Raw genomic sequence first — 27,846 nt, 5'->3', positions numbered from 1 at the left:
ACAAAGCTGTTGAGCTGCAGAGCAGACACAGGAGGAGGCAGCAGTGCAGGGTGCAGCAATGTCATTGCTCAGGAAAGCCCAGTGAGTTTATCCTGCCCTGTTAATCCATGCAGGACCAGGGCTCAGAGCTATGTAGACTCAACAGGATGACTCTGACAGGTAAACACCCTGATTCCAGTACCACCAGTAGGAATGTAGATCCACACTTTTAGAGGTGGAGCCATCCATGAAGAGGACATTTGTACACTGCTTGGGGCCCAGGAATTCTACACATTGTACCTTTAGGATCTGTCTCAACTCCTTGAGATCAGGCTGCTCAACAAGTTGGGCTAGTGGCTCTAGGCTGTGCTGCAGAGGTCAAACTTGACTGGGCTTGGCTCACTCTTCCAAACTACCCTTGGCTCTGACATAGAGCTCTGAAGAGAGTGAATACTCTGCCCCAAGTTTTAGTAGCTGCCAAATTAGACAGAGGACTTTTATATAAGAGTCTTTTTGACAATCCAAGGTCTTCGTCCTTGCCTTGGTGAGGTTTGTGCTTATCTACCGCTAGAGTCTGCCAGGCTACAGACCCTAACCTGCAGTTAGGTGGTTACCTGGTGCTAGGCAGGGTGGGCAGTAAATTTGGCTGCCTTAGGCCACCTGTGAGGCCATTTCCACCTGCTTTCCCCCAGTGCGAGACGAGACAGCAGGAACAACTTCAGAAGCAGCCCAGTGCCTGACAGATAAGGGCCTGGCTCTGCCAACGTGTCCAGCATGGCCATGCAGAACACTCTTGCTGACAACAGCATGGGCCAGATTGGTCCCCTAAAGAAAAAGCTGTGAGCAAATACTAGTTCTGTAGATCAAGGTTGGTCTAGGGGGTATCACAGGTATCTGTATTTTTCCAAGGAGACATGTAGTAAGTTCTGAACTCCCTGCCTACATCCCCACCTTCCAGATCCCTCAGGGCAGGAGGAAACACACAGGAGGCCACAGTAGAACCTGTTTATCATCTGCCCATCTCCGTGTGCATGTATATATATATATATATGTATGTATATATATATTTATTTGTGAAGGGTTAAAGGGGACTCTCATGTAAAAATCCAAAATACAATTTTATGAACAACCTGCAGGGTCAGTCCAAGTGTGGCTGTGAAGCTCTGACCCAGAGAGCAGACCTGGGGCTGGGGTGAAGGCAGCAGGTATGCAGCCTTCAGGATCTTCCTCTTGATCCAAGGTACTGCCCAAGCCCAAGTCCCATCTGTGCTCCACTGGGGTTGTGCTGGCTTGACCTAGGATTCCCTGGACTACCCAACTGTCTTGTCTCCCCAGGACCAGCCGTGTCCTAGGAATAGGCTGGGGGCCAGGCCCAAGCCAGCCTGACAACTGAAACCTCTAGGAGACAGTGGGGTCCTTGGCTTTGTGGGGTTCAGTGCCCGTCAGAAGAGAGATGGTGGGATCATCCGTGTAGTCATCTCCCTCAGAGAAGTAGGAGCTCTCCCCCAGCTCAAAGAGCACAGGCAGTTCACTGCTCCCTGTGTCCACAGCATCAGGGTCCAGCAGGAACAGAGGCTGAGCCGTGTAGTGCACCAGCTGCTTTCCTGTGGGAAATGGGGTCAGGATGGTGGGGGTGGGCAAGTTGGAAGTGAGAGTTGGGAGGGGCACAGAAGCTTAGCTCACCTGAGTCGGCGTTACTATTCTCTGCCTCAATAGGCCTGGGAGGCTCTTGGGGAGATAGAAGTTCCTGAATCTGTGGGACAGAGAACACAGTGAGGGTTGTTGATGGCCCCCTCTGCCCCCCACCCTGCCCGCCTACGCACGCTGGCCAGGCTGCTGTCCAGGTCAGGCAGGCTCATGTCGGGCATGGTCACCGAGGGGCTGAACAGCTGCAGGAGGAGGGAGGGAAGTCAGGGCTGGCTTGTGGGTGGGATGGAGCGGGTTGGGTAGGGATGACCAGACTCACGTCCAGCAGGGCACTGGTGTCCACACTGAAGCCGTGGCTTGTCAGCATGGTCTGCAGGTTGTCCAGGTTGGAGTCCATGGCATCCAGGTGATCACTTAGCTCGTTCCTGGCCCAGGGCAAGTGGGCAGGTGAACTAATGCCCCAGGCTCCCACCCAGCCGCACTCCTGCTGGAGAAGGGCTCCCCTTTGGTTGCAGCCCCCCAAGCAAGGTCCTTCTGCATAGCCAGCATGGGCTGGGGACTGTGTGTGTGTCTCTGGGAAGATGCCAAAAGGGCTAGTAGTGAGCTTGCCCTCCATGGCTGCTGAGGGAGGGATATAGCATGGCCCGTGGGCAGGACATCCTAGGAGGCTTTAGTTACTAAGGCAGGCCAAGAGGGAGATGGAGAAGAAGGAAAGAGGTGTTGTTGGATAGGAGGGCAGATTTTTCAGGTTTGATAGTCTTGCCACTGCACCAGGAATAGAGTAAGGAGAGGAAACAGGACTGTGCTTGGCATGGGTAGTCCTCCCTTAGACCAGAGGCCTTAGGCCATGGGCAAGGCAGTTAAAATGGCTCTGTAGGTGCCATGGGGCCTGCCCTACTCTGACAGGAAGCTCATCGTAGCAGCCTGTACTGGTAGCTGGGGCAGGCAGGAAACTTGTCCCTATTACGGCCACTGGCTGGTGCAAAGGGAGTCAGTGGAGATGCAGAGCCTGTGAGACCATTCCCTGGTGCTCTTCGCCAGGCAGGGCAAGTGCTATGCCCGGGTTGGGAACTGGTCCATGGCTGTGGGAGGGGGCCTGGCGGAGTCCTCCTCCCTCCCAAGTGGGGGCAGCGCTAACCCTGGCTGGACTCGGCCATGCAGAAAGGAAGAGGGGCAGGGGAAGAGGCGGGCGACCCCAGACATCTGTGGAGCGCGAGCCAAACTGCAAGATACAAAGACAAGAGCCCCCCCATTGCAGGCGGGGGACGGGGGATCTATGCCCACCGTCCTCGCTCACTCAGCCTTTGGGATGTGCCTGAGGGGTGGTGGTCAAGGCTGGACCTTAACTCATCATTTCCTGTGTCGGTCTAGGGAGAATGACAGATCCAAAGATCTTGGGGCTTGCCACAAGAGAGGGTGATGGCAGTAGTAAGGGGGGCCCAAGAGGCAGGGGCATATCCCATTTCTAGTGATATGGTTGGTCTCCCTCCCCAGCTTCAACCTCACTCAGGTTTAGGAGAACAGATCCAACCCATCAACTCCCAGCAAACTGCAGGGATTGTGCCTCACTAAGACATAGGTACCCCGTGCCCAGCCTGAGGAAATCCCATGCTGTTGGGGTTCAGAGGCTATAGGGAGGCAGGGTGGGCACAGCACTCACTTGTCTAGGCAGGCTACGCTGAGGCACTTCTCAGGGGTGGAGGGGGCTGGGGGTGCAGGGGCTTGGGCTCCGGTTGTGTCCATAGGGGCTGTGTTTGAGGCAGCAGGGGTAGGTTCGCTCTCTCGAAGGATGGAGTCAATGAAGGCAGTTGGGGACAAAGGGGTATCCATGGAGGCTGGGCGCCCAGGGCTTGCCTCCAGTACCCGAGGGCTATGAGGTGGGCTGGGGGGCTCTTCCTTGACACGGACCAGGGTGCTGCTGGACAGAGGCCTGAACATGTTAGACAATGACAGACAAGTTAGAAGGAGCCTGAGTTAGCTCCACCCACTTCCAACTCTGCCCCAAGGTCCATAAAGGCTGACCCACTAAGGTGATAGGAGGGATAAAGGTACTGCAGCCCCACCTCTCATCTATGCTCCTGCCTGGGGAGGCCAAAGGGCTGGTGGGAGCCAGCTCAGTGATATCGGAGATTATGGGCCCAGAGCTGGTGACAGCATCAGAGGAGTAAAGGCTAGAGCTGCTGTAGGCTGGAGATGGAGCCTGCAATTAGAGACAAAGGCCACATGCAAGGCATACCCGTGGTAGCCTGGGCCACCCAGCACCCACTACACACTTACTGGCAGTCCCATGGAGCTTGGTGCTTACTGAGTATGGGCCGGGACCATGGACATGCTCCAGGGAGTACTGTCGACCATACTTGGGCACAGAGTGTGCTGAGCTGCTGTCACTCAACATCAGAGGGCTGTAGGGAAGAGACAGGTCAACTGCCTACACCGACCTTGGTGGCGCCCAGGATATACAGCAAGCAGAGGACACCAAGGCGCAGGGTCAGAGTGGACAGTGTAGACATTTCCAGAGCCTCACATCTTTCTCTTCACCCCCAGGATCCGGTTCGACTGCACCAGTGAGATCAGGAATTGGATGAGCTGTGGGGCAGAAAGGATACAGTCACCCTGGCCCAGTCATGGAGGGAACCCACCAACCACCAGCTCTGCCCACCTTGTTGACAACTTTTTGCTGCTGGGCATGCTTCTGCCGAAGGCTGGCCACCTCCCGCCACAGGGCCTCGTTCTCGCTGCAACACATCGCAAGAGCCAGAGAGCCAGGCTGTTGACAGACAGGACTGGACTACTGCACTCCTGATTCCCTAACTCTGTTCTACTTACAGGGCAGGATTAGTGTCAGCCAGGGCTGGGGGAGGGCATGGATAGAATCTGATGGTATACCTTAGGATCCTAGCTGGAATGGAGGACTTGTCACATACTGGCTAGACACACAGGACAGGGCTCTGGGAAAGACCCTAAACTGCAGATTACCCACAGTTGGGGGGTAAAAGGCAGCTGTGAACTGTGATCCCATTACTGAGTGAGAAAGGGGGAGCTGGAGTCATTGTGAACAGAGAACAGTGGGGAGGTCTGGCCCGAGGACTGTTGTGGTCAGCTCCTGCCAGCCCTGGCTTTCAGGGAGGCACCTGGAAATGGGCTCTATGTGCTCAAATCCTGACAATGTGAAGCCCAGTAGGGGGTGAGAAGTGGCTGCAGTAGGAGATGTCCAACCCCATTATGTGTTTGGAGATGTACAGGACAAGGTTTTGTCATAGAAACCAAGGCAGGCTGGGAAGGGGGAAGGAGGCTTGAATGGCTCTGCAGGGTGGGGTAGGAGACCCAAAGCAACCTGGCCACCCTCCTGAGCCTCGGGACCTACTGCTTCATGGCCAGGAGCTTGGAGTCCATACACTCCTGTTTCCCCTTCATCAGCTGCACATCTGTCAACAGCCTGGTGACACTGTCCTGGCGTATTTTTATGTCCTCACTCTTCAGGGTGGACACCTAAGGGGTGGGGCATACAAGAGTAGACAGTGGCTCTGGACTGTGGTAGGCTCCTGTGCTTCACCTAGCATCCAGGGAGTGAGGAGGGTGTGGGAAACACTGGGAAGGGGGAGGGGGTCAGAGATAGATGAGCACAGGCTATGCTTTTAGGCTAGTAGGGCTATCTGAGGGCAGGGAGGGGTTGTACTCAGGGCTGGTGACTCACGCTGGTCACTTTCCTCTTGATATTCTCAAGGAGCTGTTCCTGGCCACGCAGGAAACATGGATGCTGGAACTCGGTGTCATCCCTCTCAGGCTTGACCAGGCCACCCTGCTCAATGTGGACTACTTTTCGGAAGCCATCTGTGCATGTAGAAGTGGGGAGTTCCGTTTGAGGACCAGGCACCAGAACTTCAGCAGCCTAGCCATAGCCATGGCCAGGGCAGGCAAGGGGCCTCCTAGAGAACTATACAAGGTTCTGACTGGTGTCCATTTACCACAGCAAGTTAGTCTTGGTTAGAAAAGATCTTGTCCCCACATAGCTTGCCCTCTTGCAAATGGAAGTGTGGCTATTAGGTTAGGGCCTCATATCCTATACTGTTTCCTGGAGAATTCAGGGTCAAACTCATGAGGATCCTTCCTCAGCCAACCCAGGCCTCCATCCCTTAGCAGTATGCTGGGGTCTGTTTCTCCACACCTAGGAAGCAGGCACACCATCCCACAAGAGGTACTCACACATGTTGAGCTGCCGCACAAAGCTGGCCATGTTGTTGTGCTTGAAGTACTTGGGCAGCACCTCCTTGGCAAACTGGCCCTGGTCAAACACGTGGAAGCTGTTCCCACTCTGTCAGGAGACACATGGGGAAGCCGTGTGTAGCAGCTGCCACCATACTTCCACTATGGCCTGAAGTGTCTTTCCATGTGGTGGGCATTGCACATTCTCCCTCCATAGTGGTAGCAGGAGGTAAGCTCAACCTTAGGTCTCTATGGTTGGTATCCAGGCCATGGGACCTAGGTCTGAGCAGTGAGGACCATGTAGCCAGAGACAAGATCTTAGCTCCCTGGCAGGTTTCAGTTTAGGTTTAGACCCACCAATTACCCAGAGCACTCTGGTCATCTCTAGGGACTGACCAGCATTTAGTTTTAATCAGTAAACTTTCTTTAAGAATAGCTAAGATCGGGGTTGGGGATTTAGCTCAGTGATAGAGCGCTTGCCTAACAAGCGCAAGGCCCTGGGTTCGGTCCCCAGCTCCGAAAAAAAGAAAAAAGAAAAAAAAGAAAAAAAAAAAAAAAAGAATAGCTAAGATCAGCTGAGACATAGTTCAATGGTTCAGAGTGTTTACTGTTTTTATGGAAGACCTGGGTTTGGTTCCTAGCGAGCAGATGGCAGCTCACAACTGTCGGTGATTCCAAGTTTTACCTTTATTTATTTTTTTTACTTTTACCAAGTGACCTGATGGCCTTCTTTGTCTTCCATGGGCTCTTGCATACATGTAGTACACATATATACTCAAGAACACACGGACGACACACACATACAGAGCTCCAAATTGTGGCAGTGAAAATAGGAATGACGTTACTGTTGCTCTGGAAGCCAGTCCTGATGAAAAATAGCACCTTATCCTTTTTCACCCTAAGATGAAAACCTGAGACTGTTGAATCCCACATGACCATCCTTCCTACTGGTGCTTTCCTGACCACAGTCCAGAACCACCAGGAGGGGCTCAAAGGCCATGGCAACTTAGAGGCATTTGATACTGGAGTGGGGAGGCCCCACAGTGGGTAGGGGATAGTATTCTCATGGATGTGCAAACAAATTAGCTAAGGAACCAGTCTCTTCATTGGGGTGAACTATAATACAGATAGGTAGAATAAATCAAAAGGATCCCAAGGTGTTGGACTAGCACCATGGCTGCTTTCCAACACACAGAGCAGTGAAACAAGCTTAAGCAGAAACAGTAGGGCAAGTGCACACAGGAGGAAGAGAATCCTGAGCAGGAAGAAAAGCACAGGTAGGAAGTGTGGTATCAGTGAGAGCAAGAGACTAACTGTCCAGTCTCCTCAGCTTTGAGACCAGTGGACGCCATAGCAGTGAGAACATGGGTAAGAGTTCACTCAAGGTCTTGGTGCTGGAAGACTCTCAAAGTAAGGCTGGCTTTGCTAGACCTGAGGCTGTCCCAATCCAGAGACATAAAGGAGCATGTAGAAGAAGACTGTTCTTGGCTGCTGAGACAATGTACAGCACAGGCTAGCCAGAAACTTTAAAAGGTCGTGAATGAGGGATCATTAGGGACTCTGAAGTCTTCCTGGGAATTCAAAGACTGTGCACACATTAGAGCTGTGTACATGCTCAGGGAAGACCTATGAGGGCTAGAGGCTCTCCCTCTGGCATGAACGGGAAGTAGGATAGAATGTTGGGTTGTCACTCTCAGGTCATGTGTTAAAGATGGCAGTCAGCATATACAGAGAGGCCCCAGGAAAGACTGCAAACTCACAGACTCCAGTTTCTTTAAAGGAAATACAGCTCAACTTTTACTTAAGTCAGCTGGACGAAGTGCAATGGCCACCAAGAACACAAATACAACATAATTAGTCCAGGGAAGTCATCAGAACCAACAATGGCACAGTGACAAAAGTGAGGGGTGCAGGGGACGTTTCGCTTTCACAGCAGCCACCACAGACTAACAGAGTCAAAAACAATGAGGCATTTAAACAAAGCTATGGCTGCTGCAGATGGCTCAGCAGGCGAAGGCAACCACTGCCAAGCCTGACAGCCCGAGTTCAATCCCTGGTACTCACACAGTAGGAGAGAGCTGACGTCACAAGTCATCCTCTAACTTCTTTCTACACACGTGTGTGCATGCTCAAACTGATGTGAATATGACTTTGTTGCCTGCAAAGTCCTTCCCTGGTCTCAAGTTTGCAGTTGGATTATGAAGTCGTCATTATGAGTCCCTTTAGTTTTTTTTAAAGATAATTTAATTAAAAAGAAGAGCAACGGGAAAGAAAACTATAAGAGGAAAGAAAGAGTGACTAGAATATTCCCTATGTTGGACTCATGAGACCACAGACTCTAACTTCTAGTATGGCCAAAGACCTGAAGAACTGCACATGAAAGACTAGGTGTAAGGATGATGGCCTACTAATGGAGAATCTCAGTGAAAGCAATAAAAAGCGGGAAAGAAACACCAAGTTGACATTCTGGATTTGTAAAGTCCAACTCAGGTTAAAAATTCACCTGGAGACTCAAGAAGATGAGCACAGGGAGAACAGCTGACTGAGATTATAGACTGAAGACAGCCATTGGGAGTGGGCTTTCAAGTTTAAAAAGCCTATTCCAGACCCATTCATTCATTCATTCATTCATTCATTCATTCATTCATTCTGTCTTCAACTACTCTAGTTCCATGCATGCCACCATGCTCCTCTCCCTCCCTGCCTTGATGATAACAGACTAACTCTCTAAAACTGTACACAAGCCCCCAATGAAATGTTTTCTCTTCTAAGAGATGCTGTGGTCCTGGAGTCTCTTCACAGCAACAGAACAGTGGCTAAGTGAATAAAACGAACAGCTGAGAAAGACCTGTAAACATCATCAGACCTCCTATGCTTAATGGGCATCTCAGAAGATGAGGTGGACAAAAGACTATAGTTAGGAAAACTGATCAAAAACAGAGTAGATGAAAAACATCCAAGAAACTAAAGGAACTTTAAACAGATAAAACTTAAAGGGATTCACACATGTTCACTCCATAATCCAAGTGCCAAACTCAGGGCCAGGGAAGAAGGGCCTTGTAAACCGCCAACTCACAGCCACATCAACACAGACGGTGACTGACTCACTGATTAGCTGCTGGATAAAAACTGTCTAGTCAGATTCATATCCTTGAAGATAGAAGGAAAGCCTCATTGGACTGGGACTGTAGAGTTCTGGGACAGTGCTTCCTCTTCGGTAACACACATAAAGCTTGTTTAGATCAATTTAATATCCCTGAAATTGTTCCACATGCATCAAGTAAATAAGAGTGACCAATGAAACCACTAGAACTCATTGGATCAGTGAGTGTCTTTTACAAACTACTGTCTACTCTCCCTGGCACTAATCCCCATATTAGATGTTGCACACCCTGGAAGGTGTGGCTAAATTGTAGGGATCCCTCTCCTTAGTTTTGTCAAGGTTTAAGGAAACTTCTGGAAGGATGTGTCGTTTCCATCTGTAAGTTGATGAGATCACATTACTGCTTGGACTGGTCTTCCACCTCAGTGTTCCTAGCCCCAAGAACAGAGAAGACCAGGCCAGCCACCCTCACCTTAGCTGACAAGAAGGACAGGATATGCACAGTCAGAGTGTTTGGCTGAGAAGTACAGTAGCTACAGTCCATAAGGAAGGCGCTCTAGCTCACTTGAAGTCAAACAGTATTGGAAAGCTCAAGCCCCAGTGTGTGCCAACAATACGTGAGCTGAGCTCCAGGCTAGTCTGCCTAGATGGGAAAGTAAGCTGAATAGAGCCCTTTGGGATTAGAATGTAAGACTAACTCAAATCCGCTTTTGCTCAATGAACCCACTGAAATACCCCAAGAAAAGCAGCCTGACAACCTCACTAATGCTCACAAATTTAACTGGATCTGACTGCCCAACAACCTGTGTCCCAGAGCATTACATAAAACAGCAGCACGTCTAGGCAGTAACTGTTGTTGCTTCAATGCTGAATGCTACAATTGCTAGGCAGTGGCTGTCATCAAGGAGAAGCAGTCTTTCTGAAGCAGCCTGGCCAAGTCACAAGCAGTAAGCAAGCAAGATGATTCAGCCACCATTGAGTCCCATAATACACTAGTGACACAGAATGCAAGTATGATTCACACATGACAGACTAGGGGGAAGAGCAGAGACTGCCCAGGAAGGACAAGATAGTCAACTTTACAAAAGATACTGCTGCTGTACACATGCTGAAGGGACAGAGATGGCTCAGCAGTTAAGAGCAGCTGCTGTTCTGCAGATTACGAGTCTGTACCTCCAGTTCCAGGGCATCTGGCACCCTCTTCTGGCCTGCATGGGCACCAGGCCTGGATGTAGAATACTTTCATACATGCAGGTAAAACACTCATACGTGTAAAATAATAAAGCTCAGAGAAACAAAGAAATAATATTTGAAGCAGCAAAAGAAGGATCATTAAACAGAGCATTATTAATGGTAAATGTTCCAAGGGAGATTCTGCTTCAAACCCACCATAGAATGCTGATCAGTAAGCACAGCAATACATATGAGTGTAAGAAAAAAAATAAGGAAACTTAAAAAACAAACAAACAAACAAACAACAACAACAACAAAAACAGATGAAAGAAAATAGGGAAACAGGAGATAAAGATATGACTGGAAATTCCTTTTGAAAAAAAAAAAATCCCTACCTGTGGATTCTACCAACAGCAAACTTAAGACACTAAAGGAACTGTCTCAGCACTTTGCATGCACACGCTTGGTTTTGCTATTATTAACCATGCAAATCATCATAATGTATGTATATAGCACTTACGTCACAACAGTTACTATAATCATCCAGGAGTAATTTAAACCATGGGAAATGTGTGTGGGTCCATGACAGTCCTACTCTACAATACCAATGGAAGACTGCACTCAATACTGAACTCCCTTGAGCAACTGTAAAAGCAGTTATGTCTGTTTTTTTGTCTTGTTTTCTTGGCCAGGAGGGCAGAGGGGTTCAAGATAACAGTTTCTCTGTGTAGCTCTGGCTGTCCTGGAACTCACCCTGTAGACCAAGCTGGACCTTACCTCACAGAGACCCACCTATGTTGGGATTAAAAACCACCACCAAGCTAGAAGGATGCATTTCAAGTTTTGAAGTTTTCAAGCCAGTCCAGATTGCTCTACCCAGCAAAGCTAATGGCACAATGGAAGGAGAAACAAAAACGGTGTAAAGTAGTTTATAGTCAGTAATCTCTACAGAACACACTTCAAGGAATCCTTCAGACGGAAAAGGATACGGTCCATGAAGCCAAAGGAAGGCCTAAGTCATAGGAGAATAGAATAGCAGTTAGGCAAGACAGAAAGGAAAAAAAACAAAAACAAAACAAATACCACAAAACCAACAAAATGTTAGGCATTAGTATACACCTCAAAAATAACTTAAAGATACATCTTAGAGCCCCAGAATAGGCCAAACTCTCAATTTTTATTTAATCTTAGTATAGAAATTAATGAAATGGAGAAAAATCCAAAAAGCCAAACAAAACCAAAAACTTGAATAGAAAGACTAGAAACAAAAAAAGGAGGGGGTTCTTTGAAAGGATAAGGAAGACAAACCCATTGCTAGGCATGGTGGCACATACTTTTAATCCCAGTACCTGGATGGGAGGTAGAGGCAGGTGGATGTCTATCAGTTCAAGGCCAGCCTCGTCTATATAGTGAATCTTAAGGACACTGGGTTGTGTAGATAGATCCTGTCTAAGCAAAATAAAACAAAGCAGATAAACAAAAAAATCGACAAACCTCTGCCCAAACTAGCTAAAAGGAGGAGACAGATCATCATTCTGGGACATATATCACCCACCTGAATTAAATCAAGATAAGTAATTTATATCTATAACAAAAAGTGAAATTTGAGCAGTAATTAAAAAACTCCCAAAAGACACAAATGTCCAGGTCTTGATGGGTTTATTGGTACATTTTACCAGATCTACAGAGAACTGGCACCAAAGCCTTTCAGGCTATTCTAGACAATATCAAAGGAAGGAGCCCCACCCAACCACTCTTGCCTCTTACTGACCTGGACCTCAGAGCGTATGTGCACACAAGTGCGGATGCTCCTAGAGGCCAGAGATATTGGATCCCTCTGTGGCTGGAGTTACAGGCAGTTAGGAGCTGTGTGATGTGGGTGCTGGGAACTGAACTTGGATCCCCTGTAAGAGGAATTTTAGCCACTGTGTTGTTTTTCCTGCCCTAACCAAACTTTTTTTTAATTAATTTTTTAATAATTAAAAAAAAAGATTTATTTATTATCTATAAGTACACTGTAGCTGTCTTCAGACACACCAGGAGAAGGTATTGGATCTCCTTATAGATGATTGTGAGCCACCATGTGGTTGGTGGGATTTGAACTCAGGATCTCTGAAAGAGCAGTCAGTGCTCTTAACCACTGAGCCATCTCTCCAGCCCCTAACTGAACTCTTGTTAGTAAAGCCTTACCCTGATACCCAAAGCGCCTGACGGGCAGAGGCAGCAGATCTCTGTGAGTTTCAGACAGGGCTACACAGAGAAACCTTGTCTTGAAAAACCAAACAACAAACAACCAAACAAACAATTTACCTTCAGCAGAGGCTGGACACAAGATTGACTAAAAAGACAAAACAGTAACCCTCATATATACAGATGAGAAACAGACTAGAAAACACCACCCTTTCCAAGAGTCACAAAAAAAAGATAAAATATCTTGGGGTAACTCTAACCAACCAAGTGAAAGACTTTTTTTTTTTCAGAGCTGGGGACCGAACCCAGGGCCTTGCGCTTCCTAGGCAAGCACTCTACCACTGAGCTAAATCCCCAACTCGTGAAAGACTTTTATAACAAATACTTCAAGTCTTTAAAGAAAGAAATTGAAAGAAGTATCATGGAAAGATCTTCTATGCTCATGGATCAGTAGAATTAACATAGTAAAAATGGCCACCCTTCTAAAAGCAATTTACACATTCAATACAAGCCCCATCGTAATTCCAACACAATTCTTCAGAGACCTTGAAAGGACAATTCTCAACTTTGTGAGAAAAAAAACAAACAAACCAAAAAACCAAAAAAACCCAGGCTAGCTAAAACAAGCCTGAACAATAAAAGAACTTCCCAAGGCATTACCATCCCTGACCCCAAGCTGTGCAACAGAGCAATAGTGATAAACACTGCACAGTACTGGTATAGGAAAAGACATGTTGAAAGTGGAATCGAATTGAAGACCCTGAAATAAACCCACACACCTATGGATAGCTGACATTTGACAAAAGAAGGCAAAACCATACAATGGAAAAAGAAAACATCTCCAACCAATGGTGCTGGTCTAACTGGACGTCTGCATGCAGAAGATTGCAAATGGATCCTTATCTATCACCTGCACAAAACTCAAGTCCAAGTAGATCAAGGACCTCAACATAAAACCACATACAGTAAGTCTAATAGAACAGAAAGAGGGGAGTAGCCTTGAACTCACTGGTACAGGAGACAACTCCTGAACAGAACACTAGTGGCTCAGGCTCTAAGATCAACAACTGATAAATGGGACCTCGTGAAACTGAAAAGCTTCTGAATGGCAAAGGACAAGATGGCAGCCTTCACACTGGGAAAGGATCTTCGCCAACCCTACATCTGACAGTGGATAAAGAACTCAAGAAACTGAACACCAACCACCCAAACAACCCAATTACAAGTGGGGCACAGATCGACACAGAGAATTCTCAACAGAACAATCCTGAATGGCCAAGAAGCAGTTTAAAACATGTTCAAAGCCCACAGTCATCAGAAAAATGCAAACCAAAACAACGCTGAGATTCTATCTTACGCCAGTCAGAATGGCTGGATCAAAAACTCAAGTGATAGCACATGCTGGTGAGGATATGGATGGAGCAAGGGAACGCTTCTCCATTGCTGGTGGGAGTGCAAACTTAACTTGTACAACCACTCTGGAAATCAATTTGGCTGTTTCTCAGAAAACTGGGAATAGTTCTACTTTAAGACCCAGCTACTATACACCACTCCTGGGCATAGACCCGAAAGACGCTCTACCATCGCACAAGGAACCTTGCCCAACTATGTTCATAGCAGCTTTATTCATAAAAGCCAGAAACTGGAAACAACCTAGATGTCCTCCAACCGAAAAATGGATAAAGATAATGTGGTGTATTTATACAATGGAGTATTACGCAGCTGTTAGAAAAAAGTGATATCATCAAATGTGCTGTCACACGGATGAAAGTAGAACAAAAAAATCATCCTGAGCAAAGCAATCCCAGAAGTGGCCCAGAAGACTCACTTCTAAGTAGATATTAGCTGTGTAATAATCACAATGGATTCCACAGCCCCAGAGAGACGAAGTAACAAGGAGGGCTCAAGGGGCACGCCTGAGTGTCCTGGAAGAGGGAACATTTGTGGGTGGGCTGGGGGAGTGTGTGCTTGAGAAGGAGTCAGGTTGGGGAAGGAGGGTTGGAAGAAGCGATGACTGGGCTAGGGGACAGAGCAGTGAAAACTTCTTGGCACTTGGTGACCTTAGCAAGGACTTCTAGCAATGGAGGATAGATAAGGAGCCTGACCTAGCTATGTTCTGTAACCAGGTATGATGGTTTGAATATGCTTGGCATATTCAGGGAGTGGCATCATTAGAAGGTGTAACCTTGTTAAAGGAAGTATGTCACTGAGGGGATAGGCTTTGAGACCCTTCTCCTAGCTGTCTAGAAGCCAGTCTTCAGAACAAGAGGTAGAACTCTCAGCTCCTCTAGCACCAGGCCTGCCTGGATGCTGCCATGCTCCTGCCTTGATGATACTGGATGGAACCTCTGGACCTGTAAGCCAGCTGTGATTAAATGTTGTCCTTACAAGAGTTGCTGTGGTCATGTAAGGCTGCCAGTGTGGTTCTGTGACACCTGTCCTGCCTGCATGATGTACCGGGGCTCAAAGCATATGGGAGTAGCCAACCAATGAATGATCTAACTTGAGGCCCAAACTGTAAAAGCACATGCCCAACATTGCCAGTATGGCCATGACTTACCCCCCCCCCCCCAACACCAAAAAAAAGGTAAAGTAAATTATTCCTAATCATATTCTGCTCAATTGCCATCAGTGAGGCTTTCTCCAGCAGCTGGTGCAGATGTGCAGATGCAGACTTACACTGGGAGTCAGAGAGATCAAGAACACCAGAACACAGCCCACAGAATCATTAAGAAGGGCTCAAAGGGGCTCAAACTGAAGGGGCAATCACGGAGCCTGCATGGGTCTGCACTAGGTTGTCTGTAAACATGTTGTGGTTGTTTAGCTTGGGTTTTTGTGTGACTTCCAATAGTGGGAGTAGGAGTGTCTCTCTCTCTTTTTTTTTTTTTTTGGTTCTTTTTTTTCCGGAGCTGGGGACCGAACCCAGGGCCTTGAGCTTCCTAGGCAAGCGCTCTACCACTGAGCTAGATCCCCAACCCCGAGTGTCTCTCTTTTGCCTTCTCTTAGGACCCTTTTCCTCCTACTGGGTCATTTCACTGAGCCTTGATATGTGGGTTTGTGCCTAGTCTTACTGTTACCATGTTATGCTGCGTTCATATGCTGGGAGGTCTACTCTTTTCTGAAAGAAATGGAGGACAATAGATTGGTTGAAGAAGGGGGGGCTAGCAGAAGTGGAGGGAGGGGAGGTTGAGATGGGAATTATGTAAGTAAAAAGAAAAAAGAGCACATATTAAAAAAATAATTAGGGCTGGAGAGATGGCTCAGAGGTTAAGAGCACTGTCTGCTCTTCCAGAGGTCCTGAGTTCAATTCCCAGCAACCACATGGTGGCTCATAACCATCTATAATCAGATCTGGTGCCCTCTTCTGGCCTGCAAGAATTCATGCAGGCAGAAAGCTGTATGATGTATACATAATAAATAAATGTTAATAAAAAAAAATAATTAGAGCCAGACAGTGGTGGTGCATGCCTTTAATCCCAGCACTTGGGAGTTCAAGGCCAGCCTGGTCTACAGAGTGAGCCCCAGAACATCCAGGGCTGTTACACAGAGAAACTCTGTCCCGAACCCCTTCTCCCCTCAAAAAAATTACAGACCAATTTCAGTGAGGAATATAGATGGAAAAATTCTTGTGAACTAAACTTAAAACACATTAAAAAGGTCACTACCCACAGCAAGTAGCTGTGCTTTAGGTAAGGACTGCTTAAGAAGGTGTCAGTGGCTCAGGAATTAAGGCCAATCACTGACAAGTTTATAACTGACTCATGAGGTTTAAATAGCAAAGGAAACTGTTAAGTGAGCAAAGCAGCAGCCTTCAGAACTGGAAAAAACCTTTGCTAGCTATACATCTGACAAATAAGTCTGTGACATGGTACAGCTATCTCAAAAAACCAACCCAACAAAACACCCCCAAACAACAATAACAACAACCAAGCAAAACTAAATCAAAGCTGGGGGTGGGGGGGGGACATGCCCTCGGGAGAGCGGCAGCACCTGGAACGCCAGCAGAGCATCCAGTACAGACACAGACATGTTAATGTTTTTAGGAAAGAAAAATAGGGAAGAAATATGGGGGCACTGGGCACACTGCAGGTAATAACTGCTTGTGACAATGCTTTCACTGTAGAGACAGCCTGGTAGGAATGTCATCTCAGTCAGGTGGCAGAGCAAGTGGATTTCTTTGAGTTTGAGGTCAGCCTAGTCTACAGAGTTAGGTCCAGGAAAGGCAGGGCTACACAGAGAAACCCTGTGTTGAAAACCAAAAAAATAGGAGTTGGGGATTTAGCTCAGTGGTAGAGCGCTTGCCTAGCAAGCGCAAGGCCCTGGGTTCAGTCCCCAGCTCCGGAAAAAAAAAAAAAGAAAAGAAAAAGAAAACCAAAAAAAAAAAAAAAATAAAAAAATAAAAAAATAAAACACAGCAAACAACAAATAACCCAAAACATCTTTATTTTTGAATATACCACATACTTTGGTTACAAGATAGAGAGAAATCAAGTTGGAGCTCATCTAGAAATTTATTCCTGCTAGCAAGCTTTCATGCCTCATCTATGAAAGCTGCTTAGAGAGGACCCTATATTCTACAGCACTGACCTGCCGAGAGAGCTTTGTCCAATGGCTCATTGGACATGGATATATAGCAGTCAGCGATCCCTCTGAGTTTGAGGTCTACTCAAATTTTATGCCTGACCCTAGTCAAAAGCCCATGACAGGATTCAAGTCCTTGTGGGAATCTGTTACTGATGTTTGCAAGTTGGACATGCTGTCAAACTACCTTCTAAATATTCCATAGGTTAGTGCTGTTCTAAACCTTTGCTAAAAATAGTTTGTGTTTGTTTGTTTGCAGTGGGCAGTAGTTAAGGTAGATCAATGAATGACTGTTCAGTGCTCAGCCCTAAAAGGGACATCTAGACCACTCCACTCCACACCAAGGCTCAGGGAATGTCACTGATGAAGGAGCTGAAAGAATGTACAAACAGGCAGATGGGACATGACTTGGCCACAGCACTGATGAACGCAGGGCAGCTGTTGCTGGCCTGTAACCAGCAGAGACGGCTAACATTCCGGCAGAGACGGGGATGGGGCACAGGAAACACTACCAAGGCTGAGGAGCTACTGGTAGGTAGTGGCTGCTGGAGGAGGAGGAGAGGGTAGAGTCATTGTTCTTAAGGGGTGTAGCCAATGGTAAGTTACCCATAATCCAATAATACCTCACACCTGTGCATGTACAAACAATACTAATTGAACTCAGTGGGTTATAATGGAAAATAAATAAAAGGAAAGAAAAGATTTGTACAATGGTACAATAGTGGGAAGAAGGGTTGCAGAAGGAGTAGGAGGGGTGGGAGAAGAGAGGAATAGCGGTTAAAAAAAAAAAAAAAAAAGGAGAGAGGTACATTCAAGCCCTAATCTCCATACCTCAGAATGTAACTATCTGTAAACAGGGTTGCAGTTGATGTGACGTCACACTGGAATACAGTGGATCCTTCATTTGAACGGACTGATGTTCTTACAAGAAAACAGCTAAATAAAGTTAGTCACTCAGGGAGAATGCCGAGCCATGACGGAAGCCATGCAGCTACAAACCAAGGAATAACCACAGAATAACAGCAACCACCACAAGTAGGAAAGCAAGGAAGGGTGTCCTCCTGCAGGCTCTGGAGGAAGCAGGGCCTGTGAACACTTTGGACTAGAACAGAAGAACTATCTGGGTGGCATTTGTCATCCAACCTCAGGACTCAGAACACGGCCTGCTTCCACCTTGGGGTGGAGTTCTTACCTGCTCACAGTGGCTGCCCAAGACTTGCTTGTGTTTCCTGATACTATTAAAAATATTTCAACTAAAAGGAAAAAAAAAGATCATGTGCGTGTGTACAGGCCTGAAGAGGCCAGAGGAGGGTGTCAGCTGCTCTGGAGTACAGTGACAGGTGGTTGCTGCTGCCCTGTCATTGGGCCCTCTGTAAGACCAGGAAGCACTTAAGTGCAGAGCCATCTCTTCAGCTCTGTTCAACAGGAACTCACTGTTCAAACGTACACACAGTCATTTCTGTGTATTGACCCTGGACCTTAGGATCTCACCAAGTGTTGTGTAGTTCCTCAGTAAATTATCCTGCTCTCTTTGAACAGTCAGTTTTACTTCTCCTAATTTGTATTTTATTAGGGTTTTCATGTATTTGCTACGCTGCACTGCCTGGAACATCCAGCACTGTTAAAGAGGAACGACAAAGCAGACAGCTCATCTTCTCTCGGTCTCGGGAAAGCGTCTAGCCTTGCGGTGCGGATGTGCTCCGGTCTCTCACACGCTGAGGGACCCCACTACTTCCATGCCGAGTTCTCATCAAGAACAGGGTGATGAATTTCGTAGCACGCCTTTTGCTTGTTAGTACATTTATGTTTTCCTATTGACGTGACGTAATCCCTCAGTTTAGAACACGGGAGCACGCCTGAGCTTTAGTGTTATTCTGGTTGTGCCTCAGTCTCTGTAAGTTTGCAGTCATCCTGACTAACTCTTGCTCTTCATTCAACTGTCCTTTCTCTCCCACCCTCCAAAATGGAGGGGAAGAGGAAGGCAGACTCATGTGTGCCAAGCTGGTTTGAACATACTTTATAACCAATGGTAACCTTGAAGCCTCTAATCTTCCTCCCTCCACCTCTGAAACAGCTGTCTCTCTGTTCTGCAGGCATTGTTTTTTCTACAGGCAAAAGATTGCCTCTTGAGAGCATATATGTGTACCACATGAATGCTTGGGTGCATATAGAGGTCAGAAGAAGGCACTGGATCCCCTGGAGGTGGAGTTATGTACAGATGGTTTTGAACTACTAAGTGTGTGTTGGGTCCTCTGCAAAAGCATCAAGTGCTCTTAACCACTGACCTATCTCTGCAGCCCCTTTAATTTTTTAAAGATTTATTTTATGTGTATAGGTATTTTGTTATGTTTTCTGTGCACCGTGAGCCTGCTTGGTACCCGTGGAGGCCAGAAAATAGTGCCGGACCCCCTGGGCCTGGAGGTACAGATGGCCGTGAGCCACAATATGGGTGCTGGGAATTAAACCCAGGTCCTCTAGAAGAGCAGTCAGTGCTCTTAACCACAGAGCCATCTTTCCAGCCCCTCCACTTTGTGTCCTGAAGCAAGTTCTTTCACTGGCCTAGAGCTCCCTGATTCGGTCAGGCTGGTCAGTGGACTGCAGGGATCCTTCTGTTTCAGCTGCTCCAGTGCTGAGACACGCTCCCTGCTATGCCCAGCGTGTTTTAAGTGGGTGTTAGCATTCTTTTTACATCTATGTATGCATGCATGTATTTTGCCGGCTGGCTAAAAGAGGCTATCAGGTTCTCTGGAGCTAAAGTCGCAACAAATAGTTGTGAGGCTCCATGTGGGTGCTCGGACTGGAGCCTGAGTCCCTGCAAGAGCCGCACATGGTTCTTACTCCCCAGCCCTCTCCTCACATTTAAAAAGAAAAAAAAAAGTGGGGGCTGGAAAGATGGCTTAGCAGTTAAGAGCACTCACTGCTCTTCTAAAGGTCCTGAGTTCAATTCCCAGCAACCACATGGTGGCTCACAACCATCTGTAATGGATTTGATGCCCTCTTCTGGTGGGTGTGTCTGAAGACAGCTACAGTGTACTCATTCACACACACACACACACACAATTTTAAAAAGCACTATTTATTTCTGTATGCTTTTAGAAGTGGTGGTGTTGGGAGTCAGAGGACAACTGAAGAGTGTATTCATTCTTTTTACCACACAGGTCCTGAGGACTGCTCTCAGGTCATTAGGCTAGACAAGGGCCTTTAATCACTCCCTGCCCTTCCTTCCCACATTTTGAGGCTTGTTTTTGGAGCATCTTTACTCTAGGCTTAGCTAGTTCATGTCCAAACTTTGCCTAAGCATTCTCCAAGGCAGCTCTCCACCCTGGCTGTCGAGATTTAGTCACGCTGTGGTCTTGAGTGAGCTCCGCTGTTCACCTCAAGTCCCCCAGCAGTGTTCTCTGCCTTGAGGAGGTTTACCTTCTCTCACAAAGGCTCTTGCTGTCTGCAGAGAAGGCAGCTCTCCCCTGCAGACTCCTGGGCTCTCTTCCTAATACCTCTCTTCCCTCTCATTTCTTTGTAGTCTCAATCCTGCATTCTCCCTGTCTCCCTATGTGTCCACAGCAAGCACTACTGCAGAACGCCCCGGCAATGTGGGCTTGAACCTTTGACACCAGTGTTTACCTCTGTAACTTAGTGGCTCACGGGCCCTCTTCTGCTGACCACGAGCAGTTTAGGAAGGAGTTGTATATAATGGAAATCTGTCAGTGGAATTAAGGGGGCCATGACCATGCAGAAGTGGCTGTCTGACCCTGGCTAGTAAACTGAAATACAGCTGTCAGTAAACAGTGAGTCTTATTTCTAGTCTGGGATCTTATTCTTCACAGACCAACGACTAGAAATACATATAAAATTCTATCTGAATACATTTTGTCCAGAGTCAACCTGAAATTATGAATATTTTCTCAAAGGTTCCATGACATTTGCTACCTGCTCTTTGAGTATCTGCCAGTCACAGTCCGTGCCATTTTAGTTTCTCTGTATCTCCACAGATGAAGCTGATGTTGTATTGCCCCCTCTCTTGAGCTTAACTGCTGGGCCATTTCCTGGGTCCCAGAAGCTAGGGCTTTAGGAGCAGCAAGCTAGAGAACTGAAACAAGTGTCAGAGCCAGCTCATTCCTTTTCATGCCCAGGCATCAGTAACTGCAACCTCCATTGCCACCACACACATGGCCCAGTCAACTTTGCTTACCATGTGGCATAGAAGGTTGGAATCAGGAGCTTGGCAGGATTTGTAGGCACCAAGTTCTGAGTATTCAGGGGCTAAGTACTTCTGCTCTAACAGTCTGTAAGGCTAGTCTCCTCCTTCTGCTACAGCTTGAAGAAATTCGGCTGCCAGAGGCAGGTCCTAGCCTAGTCATTGTGATCCAAAGACAGCTGTTTCTTTCCTCTAAAGTAGTATACCCACAGCCCCCAAAACTCTGGCCCTCCCTGTATACAAAGCTACTCTTTCTTTTTTTTTTTTTTTTAAAGATTTATTCATTTATTATATATAAGTACACTGTAGCTGTCTTCAGATACACCAGAAGAGGGCATCAGATCTCTTTACAGATGGTTGTGAGCCACCATGTGGTTGCTGGGAATTGAACTCATGACCTCTGGAAGAGCAGTCGGGTGCTCTTAACCGCTGAGCCATCTCTCCAGCCCCCAAAGCTACTCTTTCTTAAATGATCTAACCCCACGCTGGCAGAGGTAGGAGGATCTCTTTCAGTTTGAGCTCAGCTTGGTGTCCATGAGTTCCAGTGAAGAACTGTGTCCTAGCACATGTGCAGTCCTCTAGCAGGTATGCGAGGATACAGAGTGGCTGTTCTTCAGGAGACCTGCAGTGACCGATGACTCCTGCAACTCTCTGTATCCATCCCTACTTCCTTCCCCTACCAGGCAGGAGAAGGTACACAAGTCAGATCATAGAGCCCATAGTGTACAGATCTCTGCTGGTTCCTTTTTCTGTGGAGAGGTAAGGAGGGACCTTTACCTTTATCCAGACGACATTCTGATTAGAGCTTGCAGCGCTGGTTACAGCAAACTATCTGGGGGTCCAACTAAGAAAGCAAGTAACCAGTGAAGACTGGAGGAACAGGCCTGCAATCCTAAGAAAGCAGGTAACCAGTAAAGACCGGAGGAACAGGCCTGCAATCTTAGCTACTTGAGACTGAGACAGGAAGATTACAAATTCAAGGTCAGTTGGTCAATCAGTGAGACCCTGCTTTAAAAAGGTAAAAGGAGGGCTGGTGAGACGAGTCTATGCACAAAGGTACTTGCCCCAAGAGTTGAGTTTGATCCCCGAAACTTACATGGTGGTGGAAAAGAACTCATTTCCAAAAGTTGCCATTTGACATCTACCTGTACACTGTGCCACAGGAATGATGTATAAACACACACACACACACACACACACACACACACACACACACACAATAAATAGTGACGAGATGGCTCATTAGTAAAGTGCTTGTATAACTCTAGCACCCATCCAGCAGTCAAGAGCACTTGTTTTTGCAGAAGACACAAGTTCAGCCCCAGATACACTTGGTGGCTAACGACTGTTTGTATTCCAGCTCCACAGAACCTGGTAATCTCTTCAGGTCTCCACAGTTATTGTGTGCTAGCAAAATACCCACACATATACACATAAAATAATATTTTGGGGGGTTGGGGGTGGGGGAGTGAAGTCCTTTCTGTGTAGCCCTGGCTGTCCTGGAACTCAATCTGTAGATTAGGCTGGTCTCAAACTCACAGAGATCCACCTGCCTCCTGAATACTGGGATTAAAGGCATGAACCACGGTGCCCAGAAATAAATCTTGAAATGAAAGACAAGGGCCAGGCATGGTGCATATCTTTAATCCCAGCAGTTGGGAGGCAGAGGTAGGAGGATCTCTTTCAGTTTGAGCTCAGCTTGGTGTCCATGAGTTCCACAGGGCTACACAGGACAGGGCTACACAGAGGGACCCTGTTTCAAAAAAAAAACCAAAACCAAATGAGAAAAAGAATTAGCACATACACCAATGCCAGCATAGTGGTGAGCACATGCAATCCTAGCACTGAAAAGGCAGAGGCAGGAGGATCCCTGGAGCCCCTGGCCAGTCAGCCTGTGCCGATCAGTGAGCTCTTAGCAGTGAAAACTCTGCTTTAGAAAACAAGGTGGGGACTGTAGAGATGGCTCAGTGGTTAAGAGCACTGACTGCTCTTCCAGAGGACCTGAGTTCAAATCCCAGCAACCACATGGTAGCTCACAACCATCTGTAATAGGATCCGATGCCTCTTCTGATGTGTCTGAAGATGGCTACAGTGTACAGTGTATATAATAAAATAAATAAACAAATCTTTTTTAAAATTAGAAAAGAAAACAAGGTGGCAAGGCTAGAGAGCAGACTACCTTACTGTCTACTTTCCCAGAGGACCTGGGTTTGATTGCTAGCACCTATATGGCAACTTACAATCACCTGTAACCCAAGTTCTAGGGGATACGACACCTTCTTTGGCCTCTGCACAGACCAGGTATATACACAGTATACAGAGTACTCAGGCAAAACACATATATACATGACACACACGAACACACATGCACCCCAAGGTAGAGAATGACTACTATGCACACTAGTACAGACTGATACAGACACACACTCACACAGTAGTGACAGAGACAGGTAGTGAGCAAGGCAAGTATATAGCTGGGCAAGTATGAGTATGAACTTTTTAAAGCTCTAAGTCAAGCTTTTTGGCCTCAGTTTTCATCCACAGTATTAGTGCTGGATGAAGACTGTTGGGCAACACATGCCAGACTGTTGCTGCTGGAAGTGCCAGAGCCTCCCGAACCTGCAGCACACATCACAACTTACCTCTGCTATACATGACTTCTGACACTGTGAGTCGGCTGCCAGCTATGTAAGGGCGGGGTCACTAGGCCTGTTAGTTCCTGTTGTCCATCTGAAAATGAGCTCACCTGGCTGTCAGAGCTTGGATAACGGGAGTGGCCCTGCTTGTCCTAGGAGTTCTGGATTATCAACCACGGTTGGACTCTGCTTTAAAAGGTTTCATGTGATCCCTGAAGAATACTGAGGTGGATGGGTGCCCTGCCCCTGTACAGTGCACAGACTACTCGTCTCCTGGGACCCAGCTCCTCCACAGTGGCTGTCTGAGCACTGGTATTCAAGAGCTCAGTTTCTTCAATTACAGGGTTCCCCCAGAGGCTCAACCCACAGTCACTGCTGTTCTCAAAGAGAAGAGAACCACATCATTAGGCTGGGATTAGGGTGAGACCAGAGAGGCACCTAGCAACGAAATTCAAGATCCTTCATTGTGAGGGTATCAAAGAGCAGGAGTGTCTTAAAAATGGTACTTCATTCCAGTTTTTACTTTTACCTCCCTGAATATTTAAGGCTTCAGTTTCCCCCCTGGTTCATTCTCCACCAGCCCTAGCACCTATTTGGCACAAATCATGTGGCCCTCTTCCCGATTCTCAAGTTCCCCAGGTAGCTCCTGGGGCTGGCATACCAAAGTCAGTACAAAGGGCAAGTGGGGTCTAGTCTAGATCTCTTAAACCTAGTAGGACAAACAATACTTGGGGTTGGTTAGTAGGTTAAAAACATGTTCAGGAGATGGAGAGATGGTTAAGTAGAAAGAGAGCTTGCCGCACAAGCATGAGAGTCTGAGTTTGGATTTCCTAGTACCCATGCAAGACTGGGCGTGGTCGTGTGTGCCTGAAAGCTCAGCCCTGGGTGGAGTGGAGAGGATGTGGGTTGTTGGCCAGCCAGTCTGGCTGACAGAAGGCAAGTTCCAGGATCAGTGAGAGACACTGCTTTAAGGGAACAGGGGCTGAGGGATAGAAAGGACATTAGATGTTCCTCTCTGGACTTTATACACGTGTGTTTGCACGCGCGCGCGCGCGCGCACACACACACACACACACACACACTCGAAAATACACATTTATCTTCTAAAAACTAGAAGAAAATTAAAAAAAAATTAAACACAAACCACCACCATCGTACTCTCTTGAGTTAGACAAACTTATTTTTCATATTTCTTTTTATATTTCTCAAACATGCAGGATAAAATGATCTTACAAAATTGGGATAAAGCTAGATATAGGTTCTAAGCCTTTGCTTTTTAAATTTAGGTTTTGTTCCCCATTTCAAAATGCGCCGAAGTGGCTCTGCCGACGATCCTAGCAAGAGTCTTACTTAGGGAGCACAGGAACCACAGCACAATGGAGAAAACGCCATGACCGAGAACTGACCCTGAGGATTAACTATTTAAGTTTTCTACCCTATTTGTTGCATCTCTGAGCATTGGATGTGGAGGCACCTTTGGAAGGAGGTAAAGGGATGCCTCCTGAGAGGACGAACCACATCCGTGTTCATATGCTTGCATGGATCTTACTGGGATCCTTAATCTGGTCAAGAGTGTGCTGTCACCCAGGATCTGTCTGGGGAAACCCCTGGATCTCCTGAGATCCTTGTTCTTGTGGAGCACCTGTAACTGGGTGAGAGCCAGTGATGGGGAATGGAATACCACAGAACTGGAGAAAGGTAGTGACCTATTCTGTCTCCATGTGGTAGGAATGAGAAGCCAGACCTAGCAAGACTCAGTGAAAGATTTCTGGGGCTAGACAGGCTCCCTGTTCCCTCAAGGAGGAGGATATGTCTGAGAAAGGTAAGAAAATTTTTATCTGAAAACCACTCAGAATAAGAATATGGACCCAAGGGCTGGAGAGATGGCTCAGTGGTTAAGAGCACTGACTGCTCTTCCAAAGGTCCTGAGTTCAAATCCCAGTAACCACATGGTGGCTCACAACCATCTGTAATGAGATCGGATGCCCTCTTCTGAGATATATATTTGAAAAACAATGTGGACCCAAGCCTCCTGATCAGTAGGCCTTCGGGGAATACTGTTAAGAGGCTTCAAAAAAAAAAAAAAAAAAAAAAAGAGGCTTCCAAGACAATGTTAAGTGCTCCCACAGGACATGGGTCAGGAGCATTATTTCCTCTCTGTGGGCTGGACAGCCAGATCCAAGAAGCTCTGCCTTCTTGGCCTAGACCAGAATTTTCTTTCTCCACTTCTATGCCAGAGCTTGGTTTGTGTACTCATGGTCATGCCAGCTCCCACTGACCGCTGAATCTTATACAAGCTAGAGTCCATTGCTGCTTTGTACAGACTACTTGCCCATCCCTCCCAACATGCTAACAAGGCTCACAGGTGATGTACAACTGTGTGGCTGGACGGAAGTCACAGGGCAGATCAGATCCATCTTCATACTGAGAGGCCCTCATCAGAACATCCTGTCCTAGAAGAATATCCACTGACACCTCACCCACATTTGTATCAATCTATAAGCAGAAACAGCAGGCACATTACCAGACAAGATGGATCTTCCTAATAGGATTAAGCTCAGACTAGTCCAGAGGATATCTGGTATCCCTACTGGACCTAAGAAAACTCCCTTTCAGCCAAAGAAAACAGAGGACAGGAACGTTGGGGAAAGACAGAAATGTAAGGTCATTTTCTCTGCCTTGGAGTATGAAGTCCAGGAGAGGTTGTGAACTGAAGATGGCATTTAGGAAAACATGGAATAACCACAAAGAATGGTGAGAAGTGAAGTTCTGTGCTTTCTTGTCTTCTCTTTATTCCCAAGCACCCTTTAGGCAGAGCAGAGTTTAAACAAACAGGCAACAGAGAGGCAGAAGCCTTGGCCTCTACCTACCACCCAGGCTTTTTTCCATTTTTGCCAGCTTAAGAAACTACTGTGTGGGGGGGGGTCAGTGCTCAGCAGAGTCCGAGAAGCCTCCGGATTTGGCTTGCAGGAGGTCAAGTAGGTGGCATCTAGCCACCTTTATCCCTCCAAAGGCTCTCCCTGGATCAGGATAGCCTCTCCCTGGATCAGAATAGCCTGTCTTCAGGCCACCATTTGCTAGCTCTGCACTCTGGCCTCAGAACCCAAATGTGGACAGCAGATTCTACTTTCCACATTGACACAAACACGGAACCACCTTCTGCAAGCAAGTCAGAGATGCAGGTCCAGCAGGGTCTGCGGTGTACACAGCCCGCTGCCAGGCAACAGAATAGGGTTCGACACCGCCCTTTGAGGGCCGGGCAAAACTGCTCTGACGTCTAGGGACTATCAGGGACGAGTTTAGGATTCACATCTCCTACTCTCACTCTTCTTCCATGCATTCGTTAGGCCCTCCACGTACTCTGAATGGTTGCTAAAATCAGAAAGGCAGAGGGGCTATGGGAACTATTTCTCTGTGAGCAAAGACCCTGAACTGGAAGCCCGGTCCTTATCGTCCCGGTGAAATGTAGGATTTTGGGTCTCGGCCTACTCTCCGCGAGTGGCTCTGGGGGCGGGGCGCACTTCCTCCCCAGACAGCGGCGTTCTCCCTCCAGGATGCCGGGAGGGCTGAACCCAGACAAGCCTGGTTATTCTCAGGCCGCTTCTCCTAAACAGGTTCACTCCGGCAACAGAACCCTCCCATGAGGCCGCTCCGGCCCATGCCAGCTCCTACCGGGCTCCAGCAGATGAGCGCGTCTGTGTCCGGGTCGCTCACGAGGGTCCACAGCTTGGTTAGGAAGGCCGGGACGTTGCTGGGCCCCGCTGCACCGGGGCCCACAGCCAGATCCATCTCCGAAGAAGCAGGCAGAGGCTGGGGTGGCGTTCTAGAAGAGTGGCTGAAGGCTGAGCTAGTGTCGTCGCTGCCCCTGATGTCCGGGCCGCTCCGCCGCCCGCTGCGCACACACAGCAAGGCCTCGCATGGCCGCAGCCATCTTGCGACCGGCGCGCTCTCGCTAGGGCCAGACCTGTACCTCCTGTGCGCAGGCGCTGTGATCTTTTCTGCCGACTTCACAGGCCCTGCCCTTGGGCGGCCCGCTGCACTGTACGCCTGCGCAAGATGGCTTCACTCGGGCTGCTCACCAATTAGAGCGTGGTTGGGCGGGGCCTGACTGAGGGCACACGAGGCTCTCCCGCTGCCGG

The 27,846-nt window shown here is 47.7% G+C and overlaps 1 protein-coding gene across 7 annotated transcripts; it reads right to left on the bottom strand.

Annotated features, from left to right (window-relative positions):
* Positions 1–738: 738 nt before the first annotated feature.
* On the bottom strand, positions 739–27,694 carry Hsf1 (heat shock transcription factor 1). Of its 7 annotated transcripts, none has more exons than XM_006241889.5 (14): positions 27,380–27,514; positions 5,830–5,938; positions 5,321–5,457; positions 4,991–5,115; positions 4,286–4,361; positions 4,151–4,212; positions 3,932–4,028; positions 3,690–3,826; positions 3,287–3,541; positions 2,765–2,848; positions 1,946–2,051; positions 1,803–1,868; positions 1,663–1,732; positions 971–1,583 (listed from the first exon to the last, which is right to left on the bottom strand). In XM_006241889.5, exons 1-14 carry the CDS (start codon positions 27,494–27,496, stop codon positions 1,378–1,380), a joined length of 1,647 nt encoding a protein of 548 aa, XP_006241951.1. In that variant the 5' UTR covers positions 27,497–27,514; the 3' UTR covers positions 971–1,377. The 7 variants fall into 7 exon arrangements, with proteins under 7 accessions (NP_077369.1, XP_006241951.1, XP_006241950.1 ...); XM_006241888.5 differs by having other exon boundaries at positions 1,028–1,583; positions 3,287–3,556; NM_024393.1 differs by lacking the exon at positions 2,765–2,848 and having other exon boundaries at positions 739–1,583; positions 3,287–3,556; positions 27,380–27,694.
* Between the last annotated feature and the right edge of the window lie 152 nt (positions 27,695–27,846).

This window comes from Rattus norvegicus, chromosome 7 (genome assembly GCF_036323735.1).
Source record: "Rattus norvegicus strain BN/NHsdMcwi chromosome 7, GRCr8, whole genome shotgun sequence".
NCBI lineage: Eukaryota > Metazoa > Chordata > Mammalia > Rodentia > Muridae > Rattus > Rattus norvegicus.
The sequence above is the reverse complement of the archived record's forward strand: the minus strand, read 5'-3'. Positions and strand labels throughout refer to the sequence as shown.

Excerpts from the sequence above, each read along its gene's own strand:
- Hsf1 (XM_006241888.5), bottom strand. The coding sequence starts at position 27,496 with ATGGATCTGGCTGTGGGCCCCGGTGCAGCGGGGCCCAGCAACGTCCCG. Across the intron at positions 3,827-3,931 it reads ATGGTCCCGGCCCATACTCA|GCTCCATCTCCAGCCTACAG; the intron begins GTAAGCACCAAG and ends CTCTAATTGCAG. Across the intron at positions 1,584-1,662 it reads GAATAGTAACGCCGACTCAG|GAAAGCAGCTGGTGCACTAC; the intron begins GTGAGCTAAGCT and ends CATTTCCCACAG.